The sequence below is a fragment of the Rattus norvegicus genome, chromosome 6, assembly GCF_021556685.1.
Source record: "Rattus norvegicus strain SHRSP/BbbUtx chromosome 6, alternate assembly SHRSP_T2T, whole genome shotgun sequence".
Lineage (NCBI taxonomy): Eukaryota > Metazoa > Chordata > Mammalia > Rodentia > Muridae > Rattus > Rattus norvegicus.
This window is the reverse complement of record NC_141539.1, coordinates 57,382,036-57,406,866: the sequence shown is the minus strand read 5'-3', so window position 1 is coordinate 57,406,866 and position 24,831 is coordinate 57,382,036. Positions and strand designations below refer to the sequence as shown.

At 38.9% G+C, this 24,831-nt stretch overlaps 1 protein-coding gene across 52 annotated transcripts in view; it reads left to right on the top strand.

Annotated features, from left to right (window-relative positions):
• Hdac9 (histone deacetylase 9) overlaps positions 1 to 24,831 on the top strand; it is an 863,837-nt gene that overhangs the window by 446,371 nt on the left and 392,635 nt on the right. For 16 of the 52 annotated variants that reach the window (NM_001443943.1, XM_087554681.1, NM_001200045.2 and 13 more), the window contains 4 exon segments: positions 13,880 to 14,121; positions 17,901 to 18,051; positions 19,107 to 19,233; positions 21,497 to 21,618. In NM_001443943.1, coding sequence (NP_001430872.1) covers positions 13,880 to 14,121; positions 17,901 to 18,051; positions 19,107 to 19,233; positions 21,497 to 21,618 — 642 coding nt within the window. 52 annotated transcript variants of the gene reach the window in all.

Below are 24,831 nucleotides of genomic sequence, written 5' to 3'. Positions count from 1 at the left end.
AACTTTTCTTCACCTCTAAAAATAAATAGAGGTAATATTTTAACAAAATGCTTCCGGAAGCACTTACATTAAGGCTTACCTCAAAGGCTGTAAACACAAAAGAGTACACTTTCCACAGGGATAAATAAGAGTCAGGATGGCGTTGTCAGGACCAAGGCTTCAGACCCAAGTGGCATGTGTTATGTGTTTAATTCCTGCTTTAGGTCTTAGTACACGTGACCTTGGCCACATTACTTGATGACTTGTGTTTTTCTTGAATTAAAATCTGTTGGACAGGTTGCAATAAGACCCAGCTTCATGATATCCTAAAGAACAGACAAACATCCCCTTCTATAACATCCTCAAAGCTGTGTCTAGAACATTGTAAGTCCTTTGTTTAGGTTCTGTAATCTAAAGACTAAAACCACTTCTTCCCTAGTATGATATTTTACATTACTCTTGCCCCAATTTGGAAAGGCAACTTTGAATCCTCCACGAGAAGCTAAATGATATCACTGTGCATGATTCCCACGAGCTTACATGTGCTTCCTGACAAGGGCAGCGATGTTTCTGTTTACAGGCAGAAGTGGTGCCACCATGTGGCAATGACATGACTGTGGTTGCCAATCAAGCTGGATTGGCCAAGTTTGAAATTATGCATCATTGGAAGGGTTTTTGCTTTTATTGTTGTTTTGGTCTAAATGTATTCGTTTTTTTTTTAATTCTGTAATTGTGATCCTCATAAAATGACAAGTTTATGTTATTTGAAAGAGTGGTAACATGATTTGTCCCTAGTTTGAATATAGCAAAATAAATGCAGCACGTGCCCAAGGCCCACAGAGCAGTGAGTTCAATCGGAATCTGATGGAACCTGGATAACCAGATGGAAATCACAGAGAACTGAGTGAACATCTGGGTTTCTCCTCCTATACCCTCAAAATACATGCCTCTTGACGTAAGATGCTGAAACTAGTCAGAAAGCTTTATTGGAAGAAAGGATCCAGATTAAAGACACAGTCTAGGTTTTTGAGAAGCAGCACTACCACAGATGAGTAGGCTGGAGGTGGACTCTGACGCGGCTTGGTTGCATTTCTGTATAAGGGCTTTCTGAGAATTTAGCCTCAGGTCCATCTCCACTCTGTAGGAACGAACAAGTTCTGGATCCAGTATGAAAGATGGACGTCACAATGCACAGCACTTTCCACTCTCATTCTTCAATGTCTCGAGAGCATTTGTGTTTGCACACATGTTATCTTAAATTGAGGTGTCGAAACCGACAGAATATGCTGGATTCTTTTTTATTAGTTCAAAGTAATTTTCTCTTATTAGGAGGGTATTACACTTCTCCCAAAAGATGTGTGCTGTCTTCTATGTGTATATGTGTAAGTGGGTATTCACATGCATGTGTGTATGTGTGTGTGTGTGTGTGTCTGTGTCTGTGTGTCTGTGTGTCTGTGTGTGTGTAGACAAGAGGATAACCTTTGATATTATTTCTTAGGCACCATCTACCTATTTTTTGTTGTTGTTTGTTTGTTTGTTTTTGTTTTTTGTTTTTTTTTCTTTTGACACGCTCTTGACACTGCTCTGATGCTTGCCAAGCCAATTAGCCTATGCTGGCTGGGCACTAAGCATCAGAGACCTCTTCTGCCCTAAGGCTGCAGGTACACAGTACTACCCCAAGTGGGTCTTGGTGACTGAACACAGCTACTTAGGACTACACAGCACATAATTTACCAGTGGAGCTATCTCCCCAGGCCAAGACTGAGAAGGTCTCAAGGAAGGGTGCAAATGCACTCTTGGATAAAGTTGATTTGAGGAATAAGCAAGTGTATTTTGTTCATAGAGTGGTATAAGAGATAGTATCTACTAAGAGGCATTTATTAGCCGATATCTACCAAGCAATAATTTATGCCACATGATACATTAGGTTCTGCTATTACCATGGTATCCTCTGCGTGTAGTATCAGGTTTCCATGGGGAAAAGCTTTCTTTTTTTTTTCTTTTCTTTCTTTCTTTTTTTTTGTGGGTGTCTGTCATTTGATGCTTGTCTATAACTGAAAATATAACTTGTACACAAAACACGAAAAAAGGGGAGTTTGTCTCACTCTTGTTGTATTTTTTGAAAGTAAGCTTACCCCCAATCTCAGATGAAGAAACTTGAGTTTAATTAAATAAAGAACTCTTTCAAATTAATACTTACAGTATCCATTTAAAAGAATAAAATTTCCTGCCTCCTCTGGGTTTCATTTGCTGGTGCCGGCCATGATATCAGATTAAAACTTTAGATCAAATTACATAATGCCGTTGATTAGTTTCTTAGTTCCTGTTAATTTAAAAGTGACATAAACTGGCTTTTGTTTCCATAGTGCAAGAATCTTTGTGACGTTTTTAGTTCTCGGAGGGTAAGAACTAAGGAGTACAACAAAAGTTTAGAAAGCTCAATGAGAACTCCAAAATGAGGCTGCGTTTGCAAAGACTATTAGGACTGCAGTAGAGAAATGAGTCAGTATGTTGCAGGTACAGAGGTTAATTATATCGTCCCAGGCTAGCTTTTGGGCCTGAATAGCCTGCCTCTCTGTCATAACTGACAACCTGCCACTAATAGATAAAACCCTTTGCAACTCTGACTTCTTATCACAGCATTAGCTTCCACCAACTCGAAAGCTAAGATTACATCTGATAGCATGTGGAGCTGATAGGAGAATCACCCATCTTGCTAAAACCACCTATAGGATGATTCTGCCAATGTATCTTTTTTTTAAATTGGATATTTTTATTTACATTTCAAATGTTTATTCCCTTTCCCGGTTTCCCAGCCATAAGCTCCCTATCCCATCCACCTCCTCTTCTTCTATGAGGATGTTCCCCCTCCCCAACCACCCCACTTCCCACCCCCTGACATTCCCCTGCACTGGGCAGGGGGAGGTCCAGCCTTGGCAGGACCAAGGGCTTCTCCTCCCATTGGTGCCCAACAAGGCCATACTCTGCTACATATGTAGTGGGAGCCATGGGTCAGTCCATGTGTAGTCTTTGTATGGATAGTGGCTTAGTCCCTGGGAGCTCTGGTTGGTTGGCATTGTTATTCTTATGTGGTTGCAAGCCCCTTCAGCTCTTTCAATCCTTTCTCTAATTCCTCCAATGGGGTTCCTGTTCTCAGTTCAGTGTTTTGCTGCTAGCATTCACCTCTGTATTTGTCACACTCTGGCTGTGTCTCTCAGGAGACAGCTATCTCAGGCTCCTGTCAGCATGCACTTGTTAGCTTCATCCATCTTATCTAGTTTGGTGGCTGTATATATATGATATGGGCCACATGTGGGACAGGCTCTGAATGGCTGTTCCTTCAGTCTCTGCTCCACCCTTTGTCTCCATACTCCTTCCTATGACTATTTTTGTTCCCCCTTTTAAGAAGGAGTGAAACATCCACATTTTGGTTGTCCTTCTTCTTGAGCTTCATGTGGCCTGTGGATTGTATATGGGTAATTCGAGCTTTTGGGCTAATATCCACTTATCAGTGAGTACAGACCATGTGTGGTTTTTCCCCACCAATGTATCTTAAAACTTCCCAAGTCACTGCTTCCACATGAGAACATGGAGTTTGTGCTAACCTAAACCTGTGTTCTCAGGCCATGGCCACTCCCATTTGGCTCTAGCATAAAGTATCCCTCAGTCCCTTTGAGTTGAGAACTGTGTGTGTGTGTGTGTGTGTGTGTGTGTGTGTGTGTGTGTGTGTTTTCAGACAGAACCAAGTGTGCACTACAAATTAGTTGGCAATTCATGCTTGTGTTATGGTTTGTTATGACTGCTTAATTCAAAAGCATATTTGCAGAGAGGGAGTTTGAATTAAGTAAATCAAAATAGCAAAGCCTTTGATTAAAAAGTTAGCCTGCTTTAGCTTAAATGTTGATATTTCAAGGACTACTGATATTTTAGTCATTTGTGGTTATTTTCGTTTCCTGTCCAGACCCCTGGGAAATGAGAGAACAGTAAATCAAAGCCAAGATTGCCATTTGCATTTGTTTTCTTTGCATCTATGCCGTGTATTAGTGCACTGTAAGAAACTGGAGATATTCACGGTTTGATCACAATCACTGTGGGGTAAGAGTTACACCTCTGGACAAACTAATTTCTACAATTCTTACAAACATTTTTCCTAATAATGTGTGATAATTTACTCATTCTTCTTATTTCCTGATGTTTGTATTATAAATGTTAATAGACTATATGCTAGGAATATCTATACTCCTAAAACAAAGTTTGGGCAGAATTGTTAAATTAAAGAAACTACTTTCCCTCTAAATCATTTATTTTAGTATTAGGCACACTCAAACTTATTAACTTAATTTTCCATTAAAATTACTTCTGAGACTACAGATTCTGATGAAGATACTTATGTGCCAACCAAGCATGCGGTCCACCATGTAAAGCCCTGAATAATAAATAAATGAACTGGCGAATATCTTGGACGAAATTTCAAAGAATTTTGTTAAATGAATTTAAGAGGATTTTTGAAATATATAATACATATTTCTTCCTCTTTCAAGTTTGAAATAAGAAAAATAAATTCTCACTTTACATTCTGCCACTTTTGGCTAGTTTTCTAATATGCTATAGGTCTTCAGTTAGACATTAATGTCTAGGATGTAACCTATATTTGGCAACTCTACGGAACAAATGGTATAGATTGATAAGGTGCATTTTTCTATGTGTTCTCCTACCCCAATTTGATGGTTGTTATGTGTTTTAAGAGATAAAGAAAATACAAAATCACACCTTGAAACCTTTTGAGATTGTTTGAAATGGTTATTTGTTTTGCCTGAAAATCGATTGTATTCATTTACCAATAATTTAAGCAAAGTCTGGAATTTGCATAGTCCGGAATTCAAATAGCCAAAATGTCCAATAAACTGTTGCTTTAGGATTTTCACAGGACGTGCTTGCATTTGTGAGTACAACCATGCAGTTACGTGCATGAGTTTCTATTTCACATCACTCTTTGAGTTTCATCTTGTCGTTCGTTCGTTCATTCATTCATTCATTCATTCGTTCGTTCATTCATTCATTCATTCGTTCATTCATTCGTTCATCCATTTGTTCGTTCATTCATTCATTCGTTCATGCATTCATTCATTCATTCGTTCATTCATTCGTTCATTCATTCATTCGTTCGTTCGTTCATTCATTCATGCATTCATTCATTCATTCATTCATTCATTCCTGTGTGCGTGTTTAGATAGAAGGAAACAAATAAAACCCAGAAGTTAAAGCAATCACTGGGCAGGGTGGGGTGGAGGCCTGGAGAGAAAACCAAAGGGGAATAAAATTAAAGATGAAAGCACTTAAAATCAGGTGCTGCAATGTAGGCCTGAGAAAAGGGATCAGGGATCCAGCACCACATGCAAACCACCCTCAGGCAAGGCCTCTGTTCTGTCAGCCAGCGATGCAATGCACCCAACAGAGTAGAAGAAATAAAAAATGAAAAACATAAGTATTGGTTTTCTCTACTCCCAAATGCGTTGGTGAGGCTAGAGTGTGAGGGGGAAGCCTCAGAGAAGGCAAATGTCAAGGGGATTTAGACTAATAGACATGGAATTGAAGGAAGCAAAGAAGTTCACAACATAGACTTATTTGCCAGAGCCCAGAATTCTGCCTGTAAAGCTCCCTGAAGTTTATCAGGGTCCTTCTCACTCTGTTTTCATTCATTAGTTTGACCAAGAAGTGGAAGAATAAAAGGGATGGGATGATGGTGAGGAGGGAAACACTTTTCTTCTAGTTTGTCACTCCATATTTCCCTCTCTCACCATGCATGCCTGTTTTTGTTCCTCACTTCTCCCTTCACATAACGGATGTCAACATCACCCAAGAGGACTGGAAGAACTTGTTTTCGTCCTTTTTACTCCTCACCCTACGATTATGTGTTCTTATTTTGTTGTTGCCCTGTTTTTGTTTTCATTTTATTGCAGTCGTGTGAATTACCATGGTTCACATAGCATAACTACCCTGCCCCATTCTCTCCCACCTCATGTGAACCTGATTGTGAGCTCTGGCAGTGACTTGAATTGCATCACACCTTCTATTTTTATTGACTTTTTATTTAGCATAAGATAGAATATACTCAAAAAGAAAGTTTGCTGAATTAAGTTGATAAGGAATGAGGATGTCATTTAAAAAGCCATGTTCTGGTCAGTGGCCCAGCTTCTAGAAATGGTAGCAAGAGGTAAGCCTAGAGAGGAGGTGAAAAAGCTAATGTTGATGACATGAGTTGGACAAGAAGGGTTTAAGAACATAGTCCACAGCATATAGGAGCAGCGGAAGGAAACAAACACCAACTTAAAGTCAGCCCCTAGCCTGGGAAAGAAGTAACTTCTGATGGCCAAGATCCACCAGAAGATCCAGATGGTGATATCTGAGGAGCACAAAGAAGTCACTTTTTCTTGTTCTTCCTAGACAGTAGAACCACCAGCCAGTAACCCTGAGTTCCTGCCAACTTGGCTGAGTTTCTGTCTTCCATTCCTGGAAGCCAAAGGAATTGTTGAGTCTCAAGGATGAGCTTCTCTTTTGTGCATTCTTGGCCCGTTCTATGAGGAGCTAGCCCAAATTTCTGTTCTCCAACTCCTTCCTCAGGAGCCACACTCTGTAGACAGTCTTGAAGCCTCTGCCCCATAGTCAGGAGTGCAGGCACCTGCGCTGTCCATCTTCATCACATAATGACATGGCCGTAGATCAGGGCTCCAAGGCCAGACTCATTATCGGAAGAGTAACCTGAGATTGACTCCATCAGTGATGTTTGTAAAATAATCAGCATAGGCAAAGGGAGGGAGAAGTGATGGGGCCAGAATGCTAGAACCCTCCAAATGCAGTGTGCATCTCAGTACTCTTTCCAAGATGCTTCAGGGCCGAGTTGATATCCATGAGATGAGGGTTTAGGATAAATCTAATAGAGCTTGGCTCATGGATCATCTCTTGCACAGTCCTCATGATCTTTAATACCCGAGAAGGAAGGCAACTAGAATTGTGTGCATACATATAGAGTGGTGTTTCAACTGAGTAACCTTTTATGTGGTATTGGGTCACAGTTTTAGAAGTTATTCCTTACAAATCTTGATTAACCAAAAAGTAAAAGAAACAAAAAGACGATACATTAAAGCATAGAGTGATGATTGTCTTAAGCCCTCCCTGATAAACTAGAGTTGTCACAGTTCTCAGTACAAACCAGAATTTCAGAGATGAAGAGGTAGGATGAGTATTAATGTGATTTAATAGAGCCAGTCTACCAGGCAGAGACTGAAGTCTGGAACCAAGAAAGACTAGTGTGAAGGTTAAGGTTTGAAAATGTCTACTCAGGCTATCATCCTGGCCATCCTTTAGGAAGCCCTGCATGCACTGTTAAAGCAATGTCCCATCAAGCTTTCCCACACCTGAAGCTAGTGATAGTGCCTATTTATTTGATGGAGTGGTGTGACAATAATGGCAAGTGTATCTGGCAGTCTTTCTGAGGAAACCAGCAACACATCCACACCCTCCTAGGTCTCTGTGTGTGGATAACAATGGAGTAAATACAATGGGTGATCGAAGTAACATTCCTTTCTTCCAAAATCTAGATATTTCAGTTCATATGTCCACTTGCCAGAAATTTATGGGTCAACACTCTTTAGCTTAAGGAAACTGAATAGATGCTGGCTTTGGCCAGCAGTGTTGACTCTACATCCTGAATTAGGACCTCTGTAATTACAAATATTAACTGATAATGTTATTGGCTTTGATTTCTGTAGCACTTTGAATATAAAAAGCTAAGTCATTCATTGACCCACACATGTCTATGATAGTAGTTTATATGTGAAACTGAGGCTTTAAACTATGCCTTCAGCCACAGTGATACTTACAGATGGACAAAATTCTGTCATCAAAATGTTTACATTTACATGTTAGTCACATGAAACATTGTTAAAATGGATGAAATTTTCTACGGAGCCACTGAATGAAATAGCAACCAGCATCCTTCTTTAGAAATAAGAAGACTGTTCAGGTCATTTAACAACATCACAAGGTAAGAATTAAGAAAGATATGTGGTCGTTAGGTTTGGGATCACCTGTGGCCCTGAGCCTGGTGTGTGTGTGTGTGTGTGTGTGTTTATAATATTTACAGTTGTCTAAATAGCACACATATACACACAATCTAGAATTTTGTTTTGGCTTTGAAATTGAAAGTTTTTCACTTATAAATATCTTAGAAAATGAAGGGGGCTGGAGAGATGGCTCAGCGGTTAAGAGCACCCGACTACTCTTCCAGAGGTCCTGAGTTCAATTCCCAGCAACCACATGGTGGCTCACAACCATCTGTAAAGAGATCCAATGCCCTCTTCTGGTGTGTCTGAAGACAGCTACAGTGTACTTATATATAATAAATAAATAAATCTTAAAAAAAATAGAAAATGAAAATTATCTTGAAAATGCTTATTTTGAATAACAAAATCGCAGCTATCAAGGAACAAGCCTATGAACACAGAATAAATGGTTTTTTATAATATGATAGTTGAGATCAGACAATATGTGTGGCGAAATATTTCACCTGGGCATCTGAAAAATCAAAAACAATCTATACATGTTTGCATGTGTTCATTTTTAGTTTTATTTTTAAAACTTGTTTATTTTGTGTATATGTTTGTCTGCATGTATATCTGTGCACCACCTCATACAGTGCCTACTGAGGACATAAGAGGGTGTCAGATCCACTGGAACTGGAGTTACGGATGGTGGTTAGCCGTTATGTAGGAATCTGAGCTAAGGTCCTCTGGAAGAGTAGCTCGTGCTCTTAACCACTGAACTATTTAGTAAGGTCTTAGCATTTATTTGTAATCTCAGAAAAAGAAGTTCAAATAAAGTTAGTTTTATCTTGGCTCCTTCTCACTTGTGTTCTGGGTGTTGGATTTTGTTAAGAAAACAAATGGAATTCAGTGATAACTAATGCTAATATTAATATTTGTCAGCAGCTGCCTTCTCACGCAAGCCATTGACATCCGCTTCTGAACAGCCTTTGAAGAAGTGTGTGTCTTCCCAAACAAACCAACTCAAAGCAGTATAAACAGAGGCTGTTCTATTTATCCACTGCTAAAACCTGTGGTTACATTTTCCTTTTAAACTTGAATTTTTTGATTAAAATACAGTAGCTACTCACTTTGTCCTGTTCTGACACATTCTGTGTACAAAGGCGACCACCACTTGTTGAAACTCATCCCTGGTATTATATACTTCTACTGCTGTGCCTGGGAAGCTCCTTAGCCCGTCAGCAAAGATGTCAGAAAAATCCAACGTACTCTTTGGGATAAGAAACGTCTTTTGTCACCCACAATGCAGTAGCTGCTAAAAATAGAGAACTGCAGGGATACAAGAGTAATTCGCAGAGATGAGCTGTTGTCCGAGTAGCAGGGGCGAATCCAGCAGGCCAGAGATGACCCAGCCAGAGCCACGACTCTGGTGATTGCCATTTCTCCTCACATTTGATGAAATATTCATGCCTCTGCTTTCCTCTCTGCAAGCGCTATTGATTTCTTGTATAAATGCTGCTATATTTAGTCCAGACAAATGGAATGTGAATCACTGCTGAATAAATTGGATGGAAGGCTGGGATCTTGCCCGCTGCTTTTTCTCAGTCTTGGGCAATTATTTATAATCAAGGGGAGTTTTTATAAGTTGAGGGTGATTTTTCACAATTTAGTGATTAGTCTCTGAACAAAGGCAAGCAGTTAGACACAATCATTTCTGTTGGGATAGCAGGTTAAGAAGTCAAATTACACTTTGAGGTTTGCCTTGAGTGTTTCAGAGTACTGTAGGATTCTATTCCTTATCTTTTTTTCTCATTCTTCTGTTTGAAAAATTCTTAAGGGTTTGATGTTTATAGTTTATGAACAATAAGAGGAAACTAAAGGTCTTGGGACGCTTTGTGTTTATAAGGTAAAATCCTGACCCTGGCTTAGTCGGATTTCCATGTTGCTGTTAAAATATGAAATGAAGTCTATTGTTAACAGCAATGCTTTAGGCTTGATTCATGGCAACTCTTTAAATTAATATCGAAACTCTCTCGTCACTCCACAGTCTTGACAAGAAATTCTGCATTGACGCTTTCTATTAAGAGACCTACTTTAGGCCATCTTCATTTGTTTTCAAACTTGTCACAATCCCTTGTTTGAATAAGGATAATGTCATAAGAAGTTGCTGTCTGCCAAACTACAGTTTGTTAATTAATCGTTTTCCCATCCTCATTAAACTGTTACACACAGTGTCGACACTACAAACTTCTTATTTACACATTCAACACCAGGCTGCATGCATGGGCTCACACATGTGTGCAGTATAGCTTCCTTGACACATGAGCATTTACATGTGAGGTCTTGGCATCCATAAACAGAGTAACTGGAAGCTTTTCTTTAAGCACTGGAAATAGCTCATAAACCTGCATAGAATAAAACTTGTAATTCCCAATCCGGGGTATTCAAACCTAAGTACAGTAAAACATGTAGAAGTAAATGAGTATTTCTGGCAATTTAAGAAAATATAGAAAACAGAAGAAAAGGATAATCATCCATCTTCTCATCTAAAACACAGTCAGCATCTGTTCTCTGTGCCTTCTTCTCATCAGAACTTATGAACTAATTCGATTTTAATTTCTCTTTGTTCCTCCCCCTCTCTCCTCTCTCCTCTCCTTCTGTGTGTGTGTGTGTGTGTGTGTGTGTGTGTGTGTGTGTGTGTGTGTTTAGTTGGCTGATGTTTCTGTAATTTTTTACAGAGTCCTAAGGGTCAACATTCAGAGTGATAGCTAATATTGTAAGAGGCTCAATAAATATTCATACAGTTTGGGTGTCATAGTATAAATGCCAATTTAAGCATTTTAATACTTTCATAAACATTTTTAGGGATTTCATACATTTTAGCATGTGTACACGAATGGGGGTACATTTTCATATGTCCGCTATTGCTTATGTACATGCATGCACATACATGTAGAGGCCAGAGAACAACCTTATCATTCCTCAGGTACCCCCAGTGTCTGTCTCTGGCCTGGAAATCACTAAGTAAGCTGGGCTAGCTGGCCAGTGAGCCTCAGGAATTAACTGTCTTCACCTCCCCAGTACTAGGACTGCAGGTGTGCAACACCAGGTTCTGGGGATTGAATTAGGGTGTTTATGCTTATAAAACAAATATTTATCGACTGACCTCTCCCCAGGCACTGACTGCATTTCTTAAACAACTGCATATGACATATTTTATTATGGTGTTCCTTCTACTTAATAACTATGATAATAACAACAATCTCCAGAAAATAATATGGCTTTGACGTTTTTCTCCATTAGGATTGTCTCTATTTAATTTATTTCTAGAAGTGGCAAACCTGAATCAAATGGTAGAATATTTAATATCTCCTGGTTCATGTTGCAGATTTACCTGTTGCGGTAAAAATAAAAAATCATCAGAACCGGTTCCCATGCGCACCCTCATGATCACGTTCTCTCACTAGTTCTGGCTCTGGCAGACCATTAGAACTAGCGCTAATTTATCTCAGTGGCTCTATGCTGTCCCCATCTACTTTCTTACCGGGCTGTCTGTGAGCCATTCCAACACAGCACCCTGTCAGGCCTCCCCACCCTCATTGACTGCTCTCTTGTCTGGCTTCCACCAGGCCAGGTATACACATCCCAATTTCATGGTGGGCCCAGTGTATCTTGCCACCACACACTCTCTTGAACTGAATTACGTCACCACATGAAAGAGCACATCACACAATATCCTCTGATCCAATTGATAAGATATAATTTGCCCATCCAGACAACACAAAATCCTGTACACATCCATCCCTTAAGAATAGTCATAACAACCTGTAATATGTGTAGTATGTAATCTTAACATCCACCTCCATGTTCTCTCAGCTCTCTCCTCTGCACTCCAGCCTCCTCTGCCTCTCTAAAACTTTTCTCTCTTCTCATCCAGTGACAGACCTCGTTCTATCCTGTACCTGCCTTCACCTGCAAAAATGACATCAACCTACATTTTCATTTTGGCAGCTTTATACCAATTGAAAATACCATTTGCAATAAATAATTCAGTCGTTTTTCTTATCTTATGAAATGAGGCATTATGCATATAGGCATATATACTTGCACATATATACATGTGCATATATGTGATTGTTAGTAACTACATGGTAAGTAATGTTTCATTTTCTTAATGGTTTGTGTTATTTACTAATAAAAGTGATTCTTAGTTGCTGAATTGTTTTTTTCTAATAGGTACTAGAAATCAGTTGCCATTTTATTACCATAGTTATTTATATACTTTTGATATGCTAGCTGATCAGTATTGATGAACTATTTACTGTACAGAAAATTTCCATTTTTATATATTGGAAAAGACAAACCCAAATAAAAAGAAGTTACTGAGCAGTATGCTATACATACTATGAGTAATTGCTCTCATTTGAGCCTTTAGTTATTGTTGTTCTTATGGTTATCTCTTCTTTAACAGCGGGGGCTGAGGCATGGTAAGATCACATCCTCAGGCTTGTGCAAATAGAAGAGTTGTAGCAAGCACTGGGTTGGCTTTAGAATAGAGGTTGAAACTAGCAGCCTTTGTGTGTCATGGTTGACTGACTGAACCATTTTCCCCTCCCCACTCAGAAAGTTAAAGTATTTTAAATATTTTTGCAATTAAAATTTCTGGTTATTTCTGTCTATGCTGGGTATAAGGTCTGAGTACTTGTACACCAATTTTGAAGAACTTTAACCTCAGCTTCCAAAAGACCTGTTGTCTTTCACTTGCCCTGTTTGACTGAATTCTAAGACCACTCTGATTCCTCTGGGTAGATACATTCCTAAGAATGTTTAAGCACCAGTTCTGCATGGGTACTGACCAATCAGAGTAGACACTAGCCAAAAACAAGCACCTTGTGGAGAACTACCCTGCCTGCAGCTTTGATGCTTAAGCCTTTCTTCGAGTAGGGGGCATGCTTATCTATTCAAACTATGCTAGACAGTTCATATATACTATCTAATTTAATTTTTATCAATTTAAATATTGTCTTCCATAGGCATGCTTGGGTCTTCAGATCTTTTCTTCCTTTGGTGATTTGATTAAATATTTACTTGAAGTTCTCTCATATCTCTCTCTCTCTGTCTCTCTCTGTCTCTCTCTGTCTCTCTCTGTCTCTCTCTGTCTCTGTCTCTCTCTCTCTCTCTCTCTCTCTCTCTAGTTTATTTTAAGAATGAGGTTTCCACAATTTAAATGATTGCTATTTAAACATCAGTACTTAGGCCCTGGGCTACTCTCACTTCTTCATGTGTGGACTTGGCCCATTGCTCTGGTTAATCCCCATTATTTGAATCTGGATGGAGTTTCTCCCATGTCTTTCCCAGGTGTAACGGTGATGCAGATACAGTGCATGGCACGCTTAACTTAAGGTAGAATTTACCTCTGTCTCAGAGTATAAAACATTTTATAAGTCCACGAATTCTTGTGACAGAGTTCCCTTATTTGTATGACATCTTTCCTCCATCTTGGTTTTCTTGGACTTCGTTCGCTTGAGTTAGTTAAATGGTCCAGTCTAATACATTTTACAAATGATTCTTGGTACCACTAGTTGAATCCACCTGTTTAAAAAAAGATGATTGTAGAAAATTCAGAGTAGAAAACATATCACTGAGTGGGAATTAACCTAGGTACCCTTTACCAAAAGTGATGAACAGAACACAATTTACCATCAGTATAAAGCAGAGATTATACTCATTTCTTATACATGTGCTTACATGTGTTATGCAAAATATAGTGTTTTTTTGTTCTTGGTATGCTTACCAATCAGTGTGCTAATTTCCAAACCTCTCTATCCCATTCTCTGTCTTCCTTCCTTTGTCTCCAGTGGACGTGAAATCAGAGGTTCCTATGGGACTGGAGCCCATCTCACCTTTAGACCTAAGGACAGACCTCAGGATGATGATGCCTGTGGTGGATCCTGTCGTCCGCGAGAAGCAACTGCAGCAAGAGTTACTTCTTATCCAACAGCAGCAGCAAATCCAGAAGCAGCTCCTGATAGCCGAGTTTCAGAAGCAGCACGAGAATTTGACAAGGCAGCATCAAGCACAACTTCAGGAGCACATCAAGGTAGCAAATGTGTCTTTGTCTCTGACTTCTCAATCAGGGCATCTGCACCATGATGTGGGCATAAGACTGACCCATGGGAATACTGATGGGGAATTTCCCTGTGATTAAGACTTGGATGTGTGGCTTGAAGGAAATTGTGATTATACTAGTTGGAAACTTGGGTAAGTACCTGGTATACCCTTGCTGTGTTCATGGGGAGTTCTGCTATTTTTACCTTTTCCCTCACAGACTACACTAATAGCAACAGGAACTTCCCATTCTCATGTATACTCTCCCCTGTGTGTCCCTGGACCCCGTGAACTCACCACCAAGAACCACAGCCTGGACAGGTCCATGCTTTGTGGCTGAAGAATCTGTGTGCACGATTTACCAGGAAGGATACATTCATCTCGTGAAGAGACAGCCCTCTTCTGTTGTATCTTTTGTTTTTGATCTAGGTCAATACTAATTCTTACTTCTAGAAACTATCCCATAGGGTGTGTAATCAAAATAAAAATACAATGAAAAGATGAAGGGAGTTTTATATGCAAAAATGGCATAAATATTTCAATGTTTTTATAGGCTGTTATTTCAGGGGAATATAGCATTAGCTCAAAGTTTTACTGACATCTGGTGATTGTATATATGCCAGATTGTTTTTTTTCTTCTTCTTCAGACTATTCACTGGAAACATATCACTGTAGGTTTATTTGTAATTTTTCAAATAATTGGCAGAGACATTTTGTAACCAACAACTTGGAAGGGGTGGTAGCAAACCTTGAGTTAGCGAGTGGAAGATCTAAAACTCGAGCTGCAAAGTGGGCCAGTGTTTAATTTTTTTTAAATGTACACAGTGTTTTAGTTCAAAAGACTAGATATTTAATTTGAATTTATTTTATTAAAAGGCACAAAATATTTACAATAAAATTTTATTTTATAGTTAACTCCTTCAAAGAAAACTTAGAGGTGATAATCAATTGAATTATGGACTCTGTCATACTTTACTATAATGTATTCTAGGTACTTAGTCTCTTGTATATCAAGTACAAATGCATGAATGTGGTATTAATATAGATAACTAACTTATAGCACTAAATTACAATGTCTAAGACGATGAAAGTTCTATTTTCTTCCCCATTTCCCTCGTTCTGGAAGATATATTATTTGCATAAAAGGCTCCTTGATGCCTAATAAAAAACATATTCTCTTTCCTTTACTAGTGACTTTTATATTATTACTCTATAACATAGCTTCAAAATATGATTGAAGGGTTTTGTATGTGTGTCTCCAAATAAATCATCGTCTCATGGTTATATTTATATGAGTAACATCCACTTGGTTTATACATTTATTTTTGAATAAATGCCAAAGTGTTATTTCAGTTTGTTCCTTGAAACAGTAATAGATGCATTGGTGTCTATATCTCTTTCTTCAGTCCTTCTAGGCATGTTCACAGAGCAGTGAGGCATGAGTAAGATTTACATTCTTCACTGTGCTTCAAGATCCCAATGACATTCTCTTTTGTGTGCAAGCCCTTTGCCCTGAGTATTGGGACATGCTGATAAGCGAGTTGCACTGTTCAGTTTTAGATTTCTTCTTCTCGTTCATATTCAATGCCTTTCTTAAGTGCTAAAGTCAATGGTGAGTAATTTATCACTCGACTTCACCCAGAACCTAAGAGTAGGTAATTGCTTCTACGTCACAAACCAAACCATATGGCAGGTTGAGTGACATCTGGGAAAACATTGGAGAAGAGGCACTTCAGAGAACAAGGATGATGAGCTGGTGAAGGGAGACGGTAGCTTTAAGAAGATGGCTTTCCTAAGTAGTGCACTATTCTGTGAGGGCTCGGACATGTGTTTACATGTTCCTTTTAAGATTGGGACGTTCCATACTTCCTTACCTTTTATATTTTGCTCTGCTACTGTCTTATGGATAGGTCTAAGGGTTAGTGTTTTTGACATTCATTTAGGCTTGTTTTCATGAGGAAGGCAGGCTCACCATGCTTTAACTGCATGAGCTTTGAACTCTGACTCTTGTCATAATCAGCACCTGTTGCCATCCATCCTATTCTCTCCGTTCTCCCCTAGTCAACTAGGTAGAGAGAAGCAGGGTGGCTCTTCAAAGCCACATAGAAAGGTGACTAGAATGTAGGTGCTCAAAAAGGTGCTGTCTTCCCTCGTCAGCTGGCAGAGGCATTCAGTCACCATGAAGTTATGTTCGTTTTAATTTTTAAATAGGGCTCATTTCTACAATCTTGGCTAAACATTGTGAGTATAAGTCACGAATATGTTTGCTTTTCCATTCCTAGAAGGAATTATAATTCAATTGTAGCGAAGCTTTGGATCAAGCATTAAACCAATTTGACCAGTCTAAATATTGCTATAGAATTGACATTAAAACAGAATTTAAACATAACTATGAATTCCTAAGTAACAGTTGATATTTGAGAGTTAATTAATCTAATAAGTGGTTGTTAAATAAAAACGCAACACCAGGATTTTCAGGTGTAATGTGGAGACTAAACAGAAGTACTCCTAATCGTGCACTTGAGTCTGGGTGAGACTCTTGAAGTTGGCCTAAAACCTTGCCTTCCTGGCGCTCGAAAGAAATAAGCAGGTCCCGACATCACTCCAAAGATCCTTTAATTTTTGTTCTATTATTTGCTATAAAATAGGTGCTTTTAGGTACCTCATATTCAAAGGATAAATTATGCTTTAGTTAGTATTAAGCTGTAGATAGTAATAATTGAAATTGTATCATTCAAAACTAAAAGCTAAATGTTCTATGAATCATGATTCTGATCTGAGGGAAATTATAGTCTGTCTTACTTTAATGACGAAAAGTTCTGTGTAACGTTAGTACCATATCAAAACTCATAGCCAGCAGTGCCAGAGACTAAGTAGGACTTGAGAGTCTTTTGTTCTTCACTGATTACATTTGCTTCTCTTCAAATATATGCAGACAGATAAATAATAGATAGATAACTACATAGAGATAAGGGTATGGATATAGACATAGATATAGATTATATATATTCTCGGTCTGGAAGGTAACTGATATTTTGAAAGTGTCATAACCACTTCCTATTTTGCTATGCATAGTTTGAAGTAAACTCAGAGAATTCAGCAACCCAAAGGAAAGTGCATGGAGGTCCAGTTTGTGGAAGTGATTTCATTTGCAACCCCGTCTCTGATCCTGAACTTTCCGTGTTAGTGACAGTTCTGAAGATTCTGTATTTTCTAGAGACATATATGAATATGTAGATCACCTCACTCTAGTAAGGAAAGTCTCTGTGAGGTGGGGAGTGTTTGTTCCATTTCAGGTAGCCTTTCCCCAAATTTACTCACACCTTACCATTCTATTTGCTCGAGCTTTATACTGTATCCAAGGGTAAAGAACTAATGATTTCTGTTGTTTAGGTATAGCGCGAAAGGCTTCGTATAATAGACGCCTGGGCTGTCTCTGTCTTTGAATATTCCGGCATTTTGTAGGCACACAGGGAAGGGAACTAAAGTTCAAGCCAACAGCATTCAAATCACCTGGGTGTTTTTGGTAACAATTGTCGACGGGGAGCCACAAGTAAAGGAATCATCTAAAAGCTTGCTTGTTTTTGATATAAAAAAAACATCCTGACTTTAGTTTCCTGTCTTCATATTTCAATCATAAAAAAGGTGGTTGAAGCACAAACTAAATACTATCAAGTTGCAAAAGCTGATAACATTGCAATTTGGGGCAGTGAGTGATGACTTTGAACCTTAAAGAAATTGCACACTCTCATGTCTTTCTCTTCTCGCAAGTTACAACAGGAACTTCTAGCCATAAAACAACAGCAAGAACTCCTAGAAAAGGAGCAGAAACTGGAGCAGCAGAGGCAAGAACAGGAAGTAGAGAGGCATCGCAGAGAGCAGCAGCTTCCTCCTCTCAGAGGCAAAGATAGAGGACGAGAAAGTAAGAGGCACCAGGGTAACAGCCACACTCTCTTCCGAAATCTTTAACTGACCGTCGCAAGGAACCTGATAAACAATGGAAATAAACTTGTCAAAAATGTCCTTGTCTGATTGAAAGAATAACGTGTAGACTAAAGTGCCTGTTGATGTTAGCTCCGTAGAGCTTGACGGGAAAGCAACACAGCATTGGCAAACACAGCCTGGTTTTTGGACTTTGAAAATAACATTGTACTAAAATGATCGAGTGTTTAAGACTCCCCTTTTTGTAACAAAGTAATACCTACATGTTTTCAATTCTTTCTTCTTCCTGCCCAAGCAGTCCTTGATCTGAACATCATAGAGTGCCTCAGTTCCCTTTTGGTGTACTTAGACTCTGGAAAGGCTCTGGAAAGGCAGAATGTTTGCAAAACAATGGTCCACAAGAGGGAGACAGATCCAAATGATTGCCCTCTATCCAGGCAGTTCAAGCTCAGGTCGTTGCAAAGTTTAAAGTGTGGTTGGTGATTTGAACTGAAATTACCAACACGATTTATTTGTTTAATACTGAAATGAATTTTTAAGACAATGTTGAATTTATTAACAAGGAACTTAGAAGATCATTTTAAAGTATTGTAGTTATCTTCAACATTCCCCAAGATTCCTAATTTTAAAAAGATAAAATAATATTCAAAACTAGTGTTTCGTTTCCATTTATTCATCTGTTTTTTTGTAAGTGCTGGGGATTGAACATACAGCCTCATCAATACTAGGCAAGCAGTGTACCATTAAGCACAGCCCCAACTGTCAGCAATTTTCTCTTTAAATTTAAAGATGGATTGATGATAGACGAATTCCCTTCCTATAAAAACAATCAAAGAACTCATTGAAGGTATTTTTGATAATCTATAATGTAGACTTCTGCCATTTTCTAAAGCCGGTTTAGATTTTTTTCTTTTAATAGGAAAGCTCCACATGCTGTGGCCAGGGATATTTCTTCATGACCTTTGTTGAGCGTTCTTGAGTGGTGAGAGGAAGTAACTCACAGTCAGTGTCTGTGTCCCTGTGTGTGTGTTTCAGGGGCGGTGGCAAGCACAGAGGTTAAGCAGAAGCTTCAAGAATTCCTATTGAGTAAATCAGCAACGAAAGACACTCCAACCAATGGAAAGAATCATTCCGTGGGCCGCCATCCCAAGCTCTGGTACACGTATGTTCTGTGTTTGGCTGTTTACATCCTGGGGGGAGGGGAGAGAGCACACAGGTTCTCTCCGGCTGAACTGGGCAAAAATTCTGGGCTTGCCACTTCTCAGTTGTTCAAGAACTGACAAGTTCCTGGAAATCTCTAAGGATCAGCTTTGTACTTCACAAAAAGGATCTCAACAGCTCTTATTTCCAGGAAGAGCTGGGAAGGGAAAACAAGGAAACAACAACAACAACAAAAAAAAATTATAGAGTAAATAGGAGTGAGCAGTGCTCAGTTATCCCTAGCATTTATCACTTTGAGGGCAGGGAGGACCGTCTTCTTTGTTGAATACATTCCTGGAATCCCGGTGGACCCAGAGATCGTTTTGAATCCTCATCTAGGGTACCTGATGCCTGTGCAGAATCTATAAACGTTTAGCACATTGTGGTTTTACTTTGTTTCACTTGGCCTAATATAAAACGGAAACCAGAGCTATTTTGGGAAATTCGGCCCATTTTTTTCTACCTTTTAAAAGAAAAAGATAAGGAAATGAAGGTGAGGGAGGAAGAGATATAGACAAAGTGAAGACTTTGCTAAGGCCTCCAGCCCCGCCCACTGCAGCTCTCTTTCTTCCAACAGGGAAATAAGAGTTTGGCCTCTGAGATGCGGACAGACGTCAAGATGCATGGTGTTCTTAGAGCTGCTATGGAGTCTCATTTTCCCCATGTCCACCAGACATATTACAGAAAATGCAATTCTTTTCTCTGTGAGATTGGAATACTGTAGTTTCCCCCCTCATAATCAGATCAAACACTAGATATACAAATCACATTTGATAGTAGCCTACTGGGTAATGGATTCAGCTCTCACATAAACGTGTTTCTTGAACGACCTTAACATTTTTCTGTGAATGTATTTTTCAATCACTTGTATCAAGGACAGGATAAAATACTAATTATTTTATAGAACTTGGAAGCATGCCAAGAGTTTCACAGAAGAGTCACTCTACTTCCAAGTCTGTTTTGTGGGTGACTTCTCTCCTGTTTATCCAAAACTGAGGTAACAGGCAGACTCCAAAATATTCCAGACATCTCAACAATCGTGTCCTTTGTGTCAGTCAGCCTGAGAAACCAGTTAGTATCACCAATTAACCCGAAAGAAATATGATTGTGTTACCTAAAATTGTCTCTGCATAATGTCTGACTGATTCATAATGCTTTCAGAGTTAACAGATTTAAAGAAAAGATAACGTAAGTCTCTAATGAGAAACAACTATTAGGAAATAGTTCATCTGTGGAGAATTCTTCAGCAGTTCCCTTGAGTATATTAGACATGGCGCCCCATGTCAGTAGTGACCTTTACTCGTTTGCATGGAATATAGGCCCAGCTAGCCCTAAAAATCATTCATTTTAGGAATTGACACAGTAACTCTGGGCAATTTCCTTGAATCCTTAAGGGATCAGTCTCCCTCTGCATACAATGGGCATAATGACACATTTCGGTGCTTTTTACCAGTTACAAGTGTGGGAAATGATCTTCAGTAAGTCAGTTGATGAGAAGGTATTTCTCAAATAAAAGTCTGTCATGGACCCACAGCGTGGCAGTGGCCCTGTGGCCTGGGCACTTTCTCCATTATGTGATATTTGTGCACACTGGGTCATCTGAGTTCAATCCTCTAAAGCCTTCTCCAGTAGCACAATTGCTTCTTTTCAATATATTCCTCCAAGGCAGAGAAGATATTTTTTAAGAGTTAGTTTTCTATCGAAGGAGAATGTGCTTTCCTTCCCACACATGCGGAATGCCCATGGGAGTCAGGACTCTGAGGCTTCTGGCACTGATGTCTTTTTAGTGCAAAGAGCATCTTTCTGGTCTTGGCTATGCAATCTGGCAGTAACAAGGTCTTTGGCCATCCTCACTTCTGCTGTGGTTGTTCTTTTGTGGTGATTCCAAAGGATCCAAATGGTAGCTTTTTCTTTTGTAATGTTTTGGGGAACTCTCATACACAGTAATTTCAGATGATGGAAATCTCAATCCTTACTTCTAACAAAATGAAGTTCTCCACTTGACTGAGTGATCAAGTGCAAGGTGCCTATTTCTGGGGCTCCTGCACCATTCCGTATTTTGCTGCAGTGAACTTGGATGCACGAGGCTGTGGTTTGGATGCACTAAGAGGGAAGGACATAAATGCAGCTGAGGCACTCACTGGGCAGCATAATGAAGCTGAATGTTTCTAAGTCACACACGCCAATAAGGTAGCAACAATATGAACCCTCTTTGCTTTCCGCAGGGCTGCCCACCACACATCACTGGATCAAAGCTCTCCACCCCTCAGTGGAACGTCTCCATCCTACAAATACACATTACCAGGAGCCCAAGATACCAAGGATGATTTCCCCTTGCGAAAAACAGGTAAGTCGACACAAGGACTGTGTTTACTTTCTCATAGCATCCTCCCTTTTGTTTTGCTCTCCACTAGATGAAAATTAAAGAACTCGGAGTGTAGGTAGAGCTCCCCTTACTCAATGCCACATTGAAACAAACATGCCACCATCACACGCACACATGATGCCTACACATACAGAGGCATGTAGATGTGTAATTATCCTTTCTTTATTTCTGCATGAGTCCATTCGCTATATAATCAAAGTATCAGAATATTGAAAAGTTCGTCGTACCTGGATTAGCAATAGAGGTTAGAATAAAGAAAAATGGGCATGTCATTCTTCAGAAAATATAACTTTTGCTCATTTTAAATGCTTGTAATATCCTCCTTTACTTGTCTCCTTTTTAAACATACTTAAAATATATATAGTAAGCTTGATTTTGCCCAAAAATATTTTTAAAATTTTAACATTGCAATTATTGGTGGAGTGAACCTCAGTTTAACCGATTCTTAATTCTGAGTTATTTAACTAATGTTCTCCAGACGACAGCCCTCAGTGTAGATATCCCTGTTAATCTCACTGTGAAGATACACAATTTACAGTGTTTTACAATTTAATGGACAGTATTTTTCACTCTAATGTGTGTATATGTTTTCCCGTCTTCTGTTCCTTTAGAATGTCACTAACATGATTTTTTAATGTGTGTATGCTCCCCCAGCTATAATAGATTTAAAAAAATAGCTAGATAATAAGATGTGTATGCATCCTGTTTTAGAGATATCAATGTTTAGGAAATGTAGCTTTTCAAAAGATCTAAAATGTTTTACATCCAACAATGTCCAGATAGGTTTTCATAGATAGTTAATCTGTTTTATTTTACTCTAGGGAAAAAAATCTCTGAAATTTGTGTGTAAAGTCCACAGAGTGATGATTTCAAATAATTATATTCCTTTTTACAAGCGATTTGCAGTAATTTAGATGGGTGTAGACTATACAAACACATGCTATAGCTAATTTCTGTCAGATAATTTACCTGTGGCATGATAAAGATTTAAAAATAAAATCAATCCTGAAGAAGAATGTATTGCCACTCATTCAGTTTATATGGTCCCAAATACAGGGAAAGGGTGCTTAAGCTTCAGAGGGCAATCATTACCTTTTACTTTGATAGCCCAGAGATTTGGGTGTTTCTAGGAAGTTGGGTGTAGAACTTCAGCAGGAGCAATGCAAAGGGCAGAATGCCTGAGCTTCACGTATTGCACCTGAAGTTTACATTGCTACCAACAGATCACATCATCTTTCCTGTAAGTGAATTTCTCTAGGACAAAAGCAGGGAAGAGAAGAAGAATAGCTTTATTCATTTTAAAAACTTGGGGTATAGTTTATGAACACTGGCTGAAAAAAAGTTCTGATAATTACAGCCTGAATACTTAGTGGCATGTGTAGGCACTATTTACAGGAATTTTATGACATTGCAGTAGTTGGGAAGGAACTGTGGTGAGAGAGCCCAAGATGTCATGAGGAGGAAAGAAATATTTGTCTCCTTATGACAAAAAGCTCCTCATGAGTTACACATTCAAAAGAGCGCCATCCAATACCATGGAGACCAGACTCTGACTTAGAGATGATGGTGCCCTTAGGAGGAGTGGCATCTCGGGCCACCAAGCATTCAGAAAGAAATTCCTTTCTGCCCCCAAAACGAATGAGTACTAAGATCCTGGTACTTTAGATGGCTGTGAGAACAGTTTGTTTTTTTTCCTCTGTGAAGAATGAGTAACAAACTATTAATTTATTCTCACTAAAATTCCCAATTCACAACAAAATTTTGTTTGGGGTACGTGTTAGGCACCCTGATCTGAATCTGGGTACATACTCAAGAAGTCCTCTCTGCCGCTTTATGCTCTGCATAAGGCATGTTAAAAAGCCATGGTCTATCGAGTGGTATGTTTTCTGTAGCTGCCCAATATTTGGAACGTGTTCATTTTCTGCTGGAACTCTGATCTTTGTAAAGTATCAGCCCACTGATATGCAAAACCAAACATTTTCAAACATTCTAGCTATCAAGTTCTTGAGCAGCTGTTAATGCCAATATTCTAGCTTCAGTTCAATGTGATGTAACTTTGTAGAGAAAAATGAGCCAGCCTTAAACGAATTCCTCAATTACCATGTCCATTGTATCATGGCAATGATTGAAATTGCTATAGGATTTCAGAATATTCCTTTTTCAGTTACCATTGTCTGACTAAGAAAAGTGTGATGTAATTAGCTACAATTGTTTTCTCCACTAAAACAATACTCAGATATTCTCTTCAGTATTTACAAATAGGCAGAATCTTCAAATTCTTCAGACATATACCCATTTGGTATGTTGCCAATTGAGCTGTGAGGAAATAAGGCTTAGCTTTGTACGCTATAGAAGATCACAGTAAGTTTTCAATAATATTTCAATTAATGACAAGTACTTCATCATTTTATTATGATCCACTGACTAAAAGGTCAATTTGAAAGTAGTAAGCAATAAAATGTTGCCATGATACAATGGACATGGTAATTGAGGAATTCGTTTAAGGCTGGCTCATTTTTCTCTACAAAGTTACATCACATTGAACTGAAGCTAGAATATTGGCAGCAATCATCCGGGAGAAGTAGTACCAGGAATGCTAGGACAGAGTCAGTCTTTGTCATTAGGGCCACATTGTCTACTTCTGCTGTACACTTGGATGCTCCTCAGACCTAAAAGAACTTGGGAAATAACCAATTTTGTGTTTTGAACTGCATACAGTGCTACAAGGTTTTTACTGCTTTCATCCTGACCATTTATTGAGTTCCTTGTAGTCACTATTAAGGTTTAGAGAATAAAACTGGCAGAAGAATGAGAAAAGTCCTAATGGTTTTAAATAGATTAAGGTAGACCCAAGGATGGCCCTTAAGCAGTGCATATCTCTGAGCTTTCAGGACAGTCCTACAATCAGATAGGACAAATGAGGAACAGCCAGCTGTAGACGTCTTATTTCTTGCAGAAGTCTGATCTTCCTCATGCAAAGTAGACCTTTGTTTCTTTGATCTTGGGCTATTGGGAGAATCAGAGTTGGCCCTCTAATCTGTTTAGCTAATAAATGCCTATTTATTTTCTTTCTAAAAATATTTTTATGTGCATTGGTGTTTTGCCTGCACATTTGTCTGTATGACGGTGTCAGAGGCCCTGGAACTGGAGTTATAGACAGTTGTGAGCTGCCGT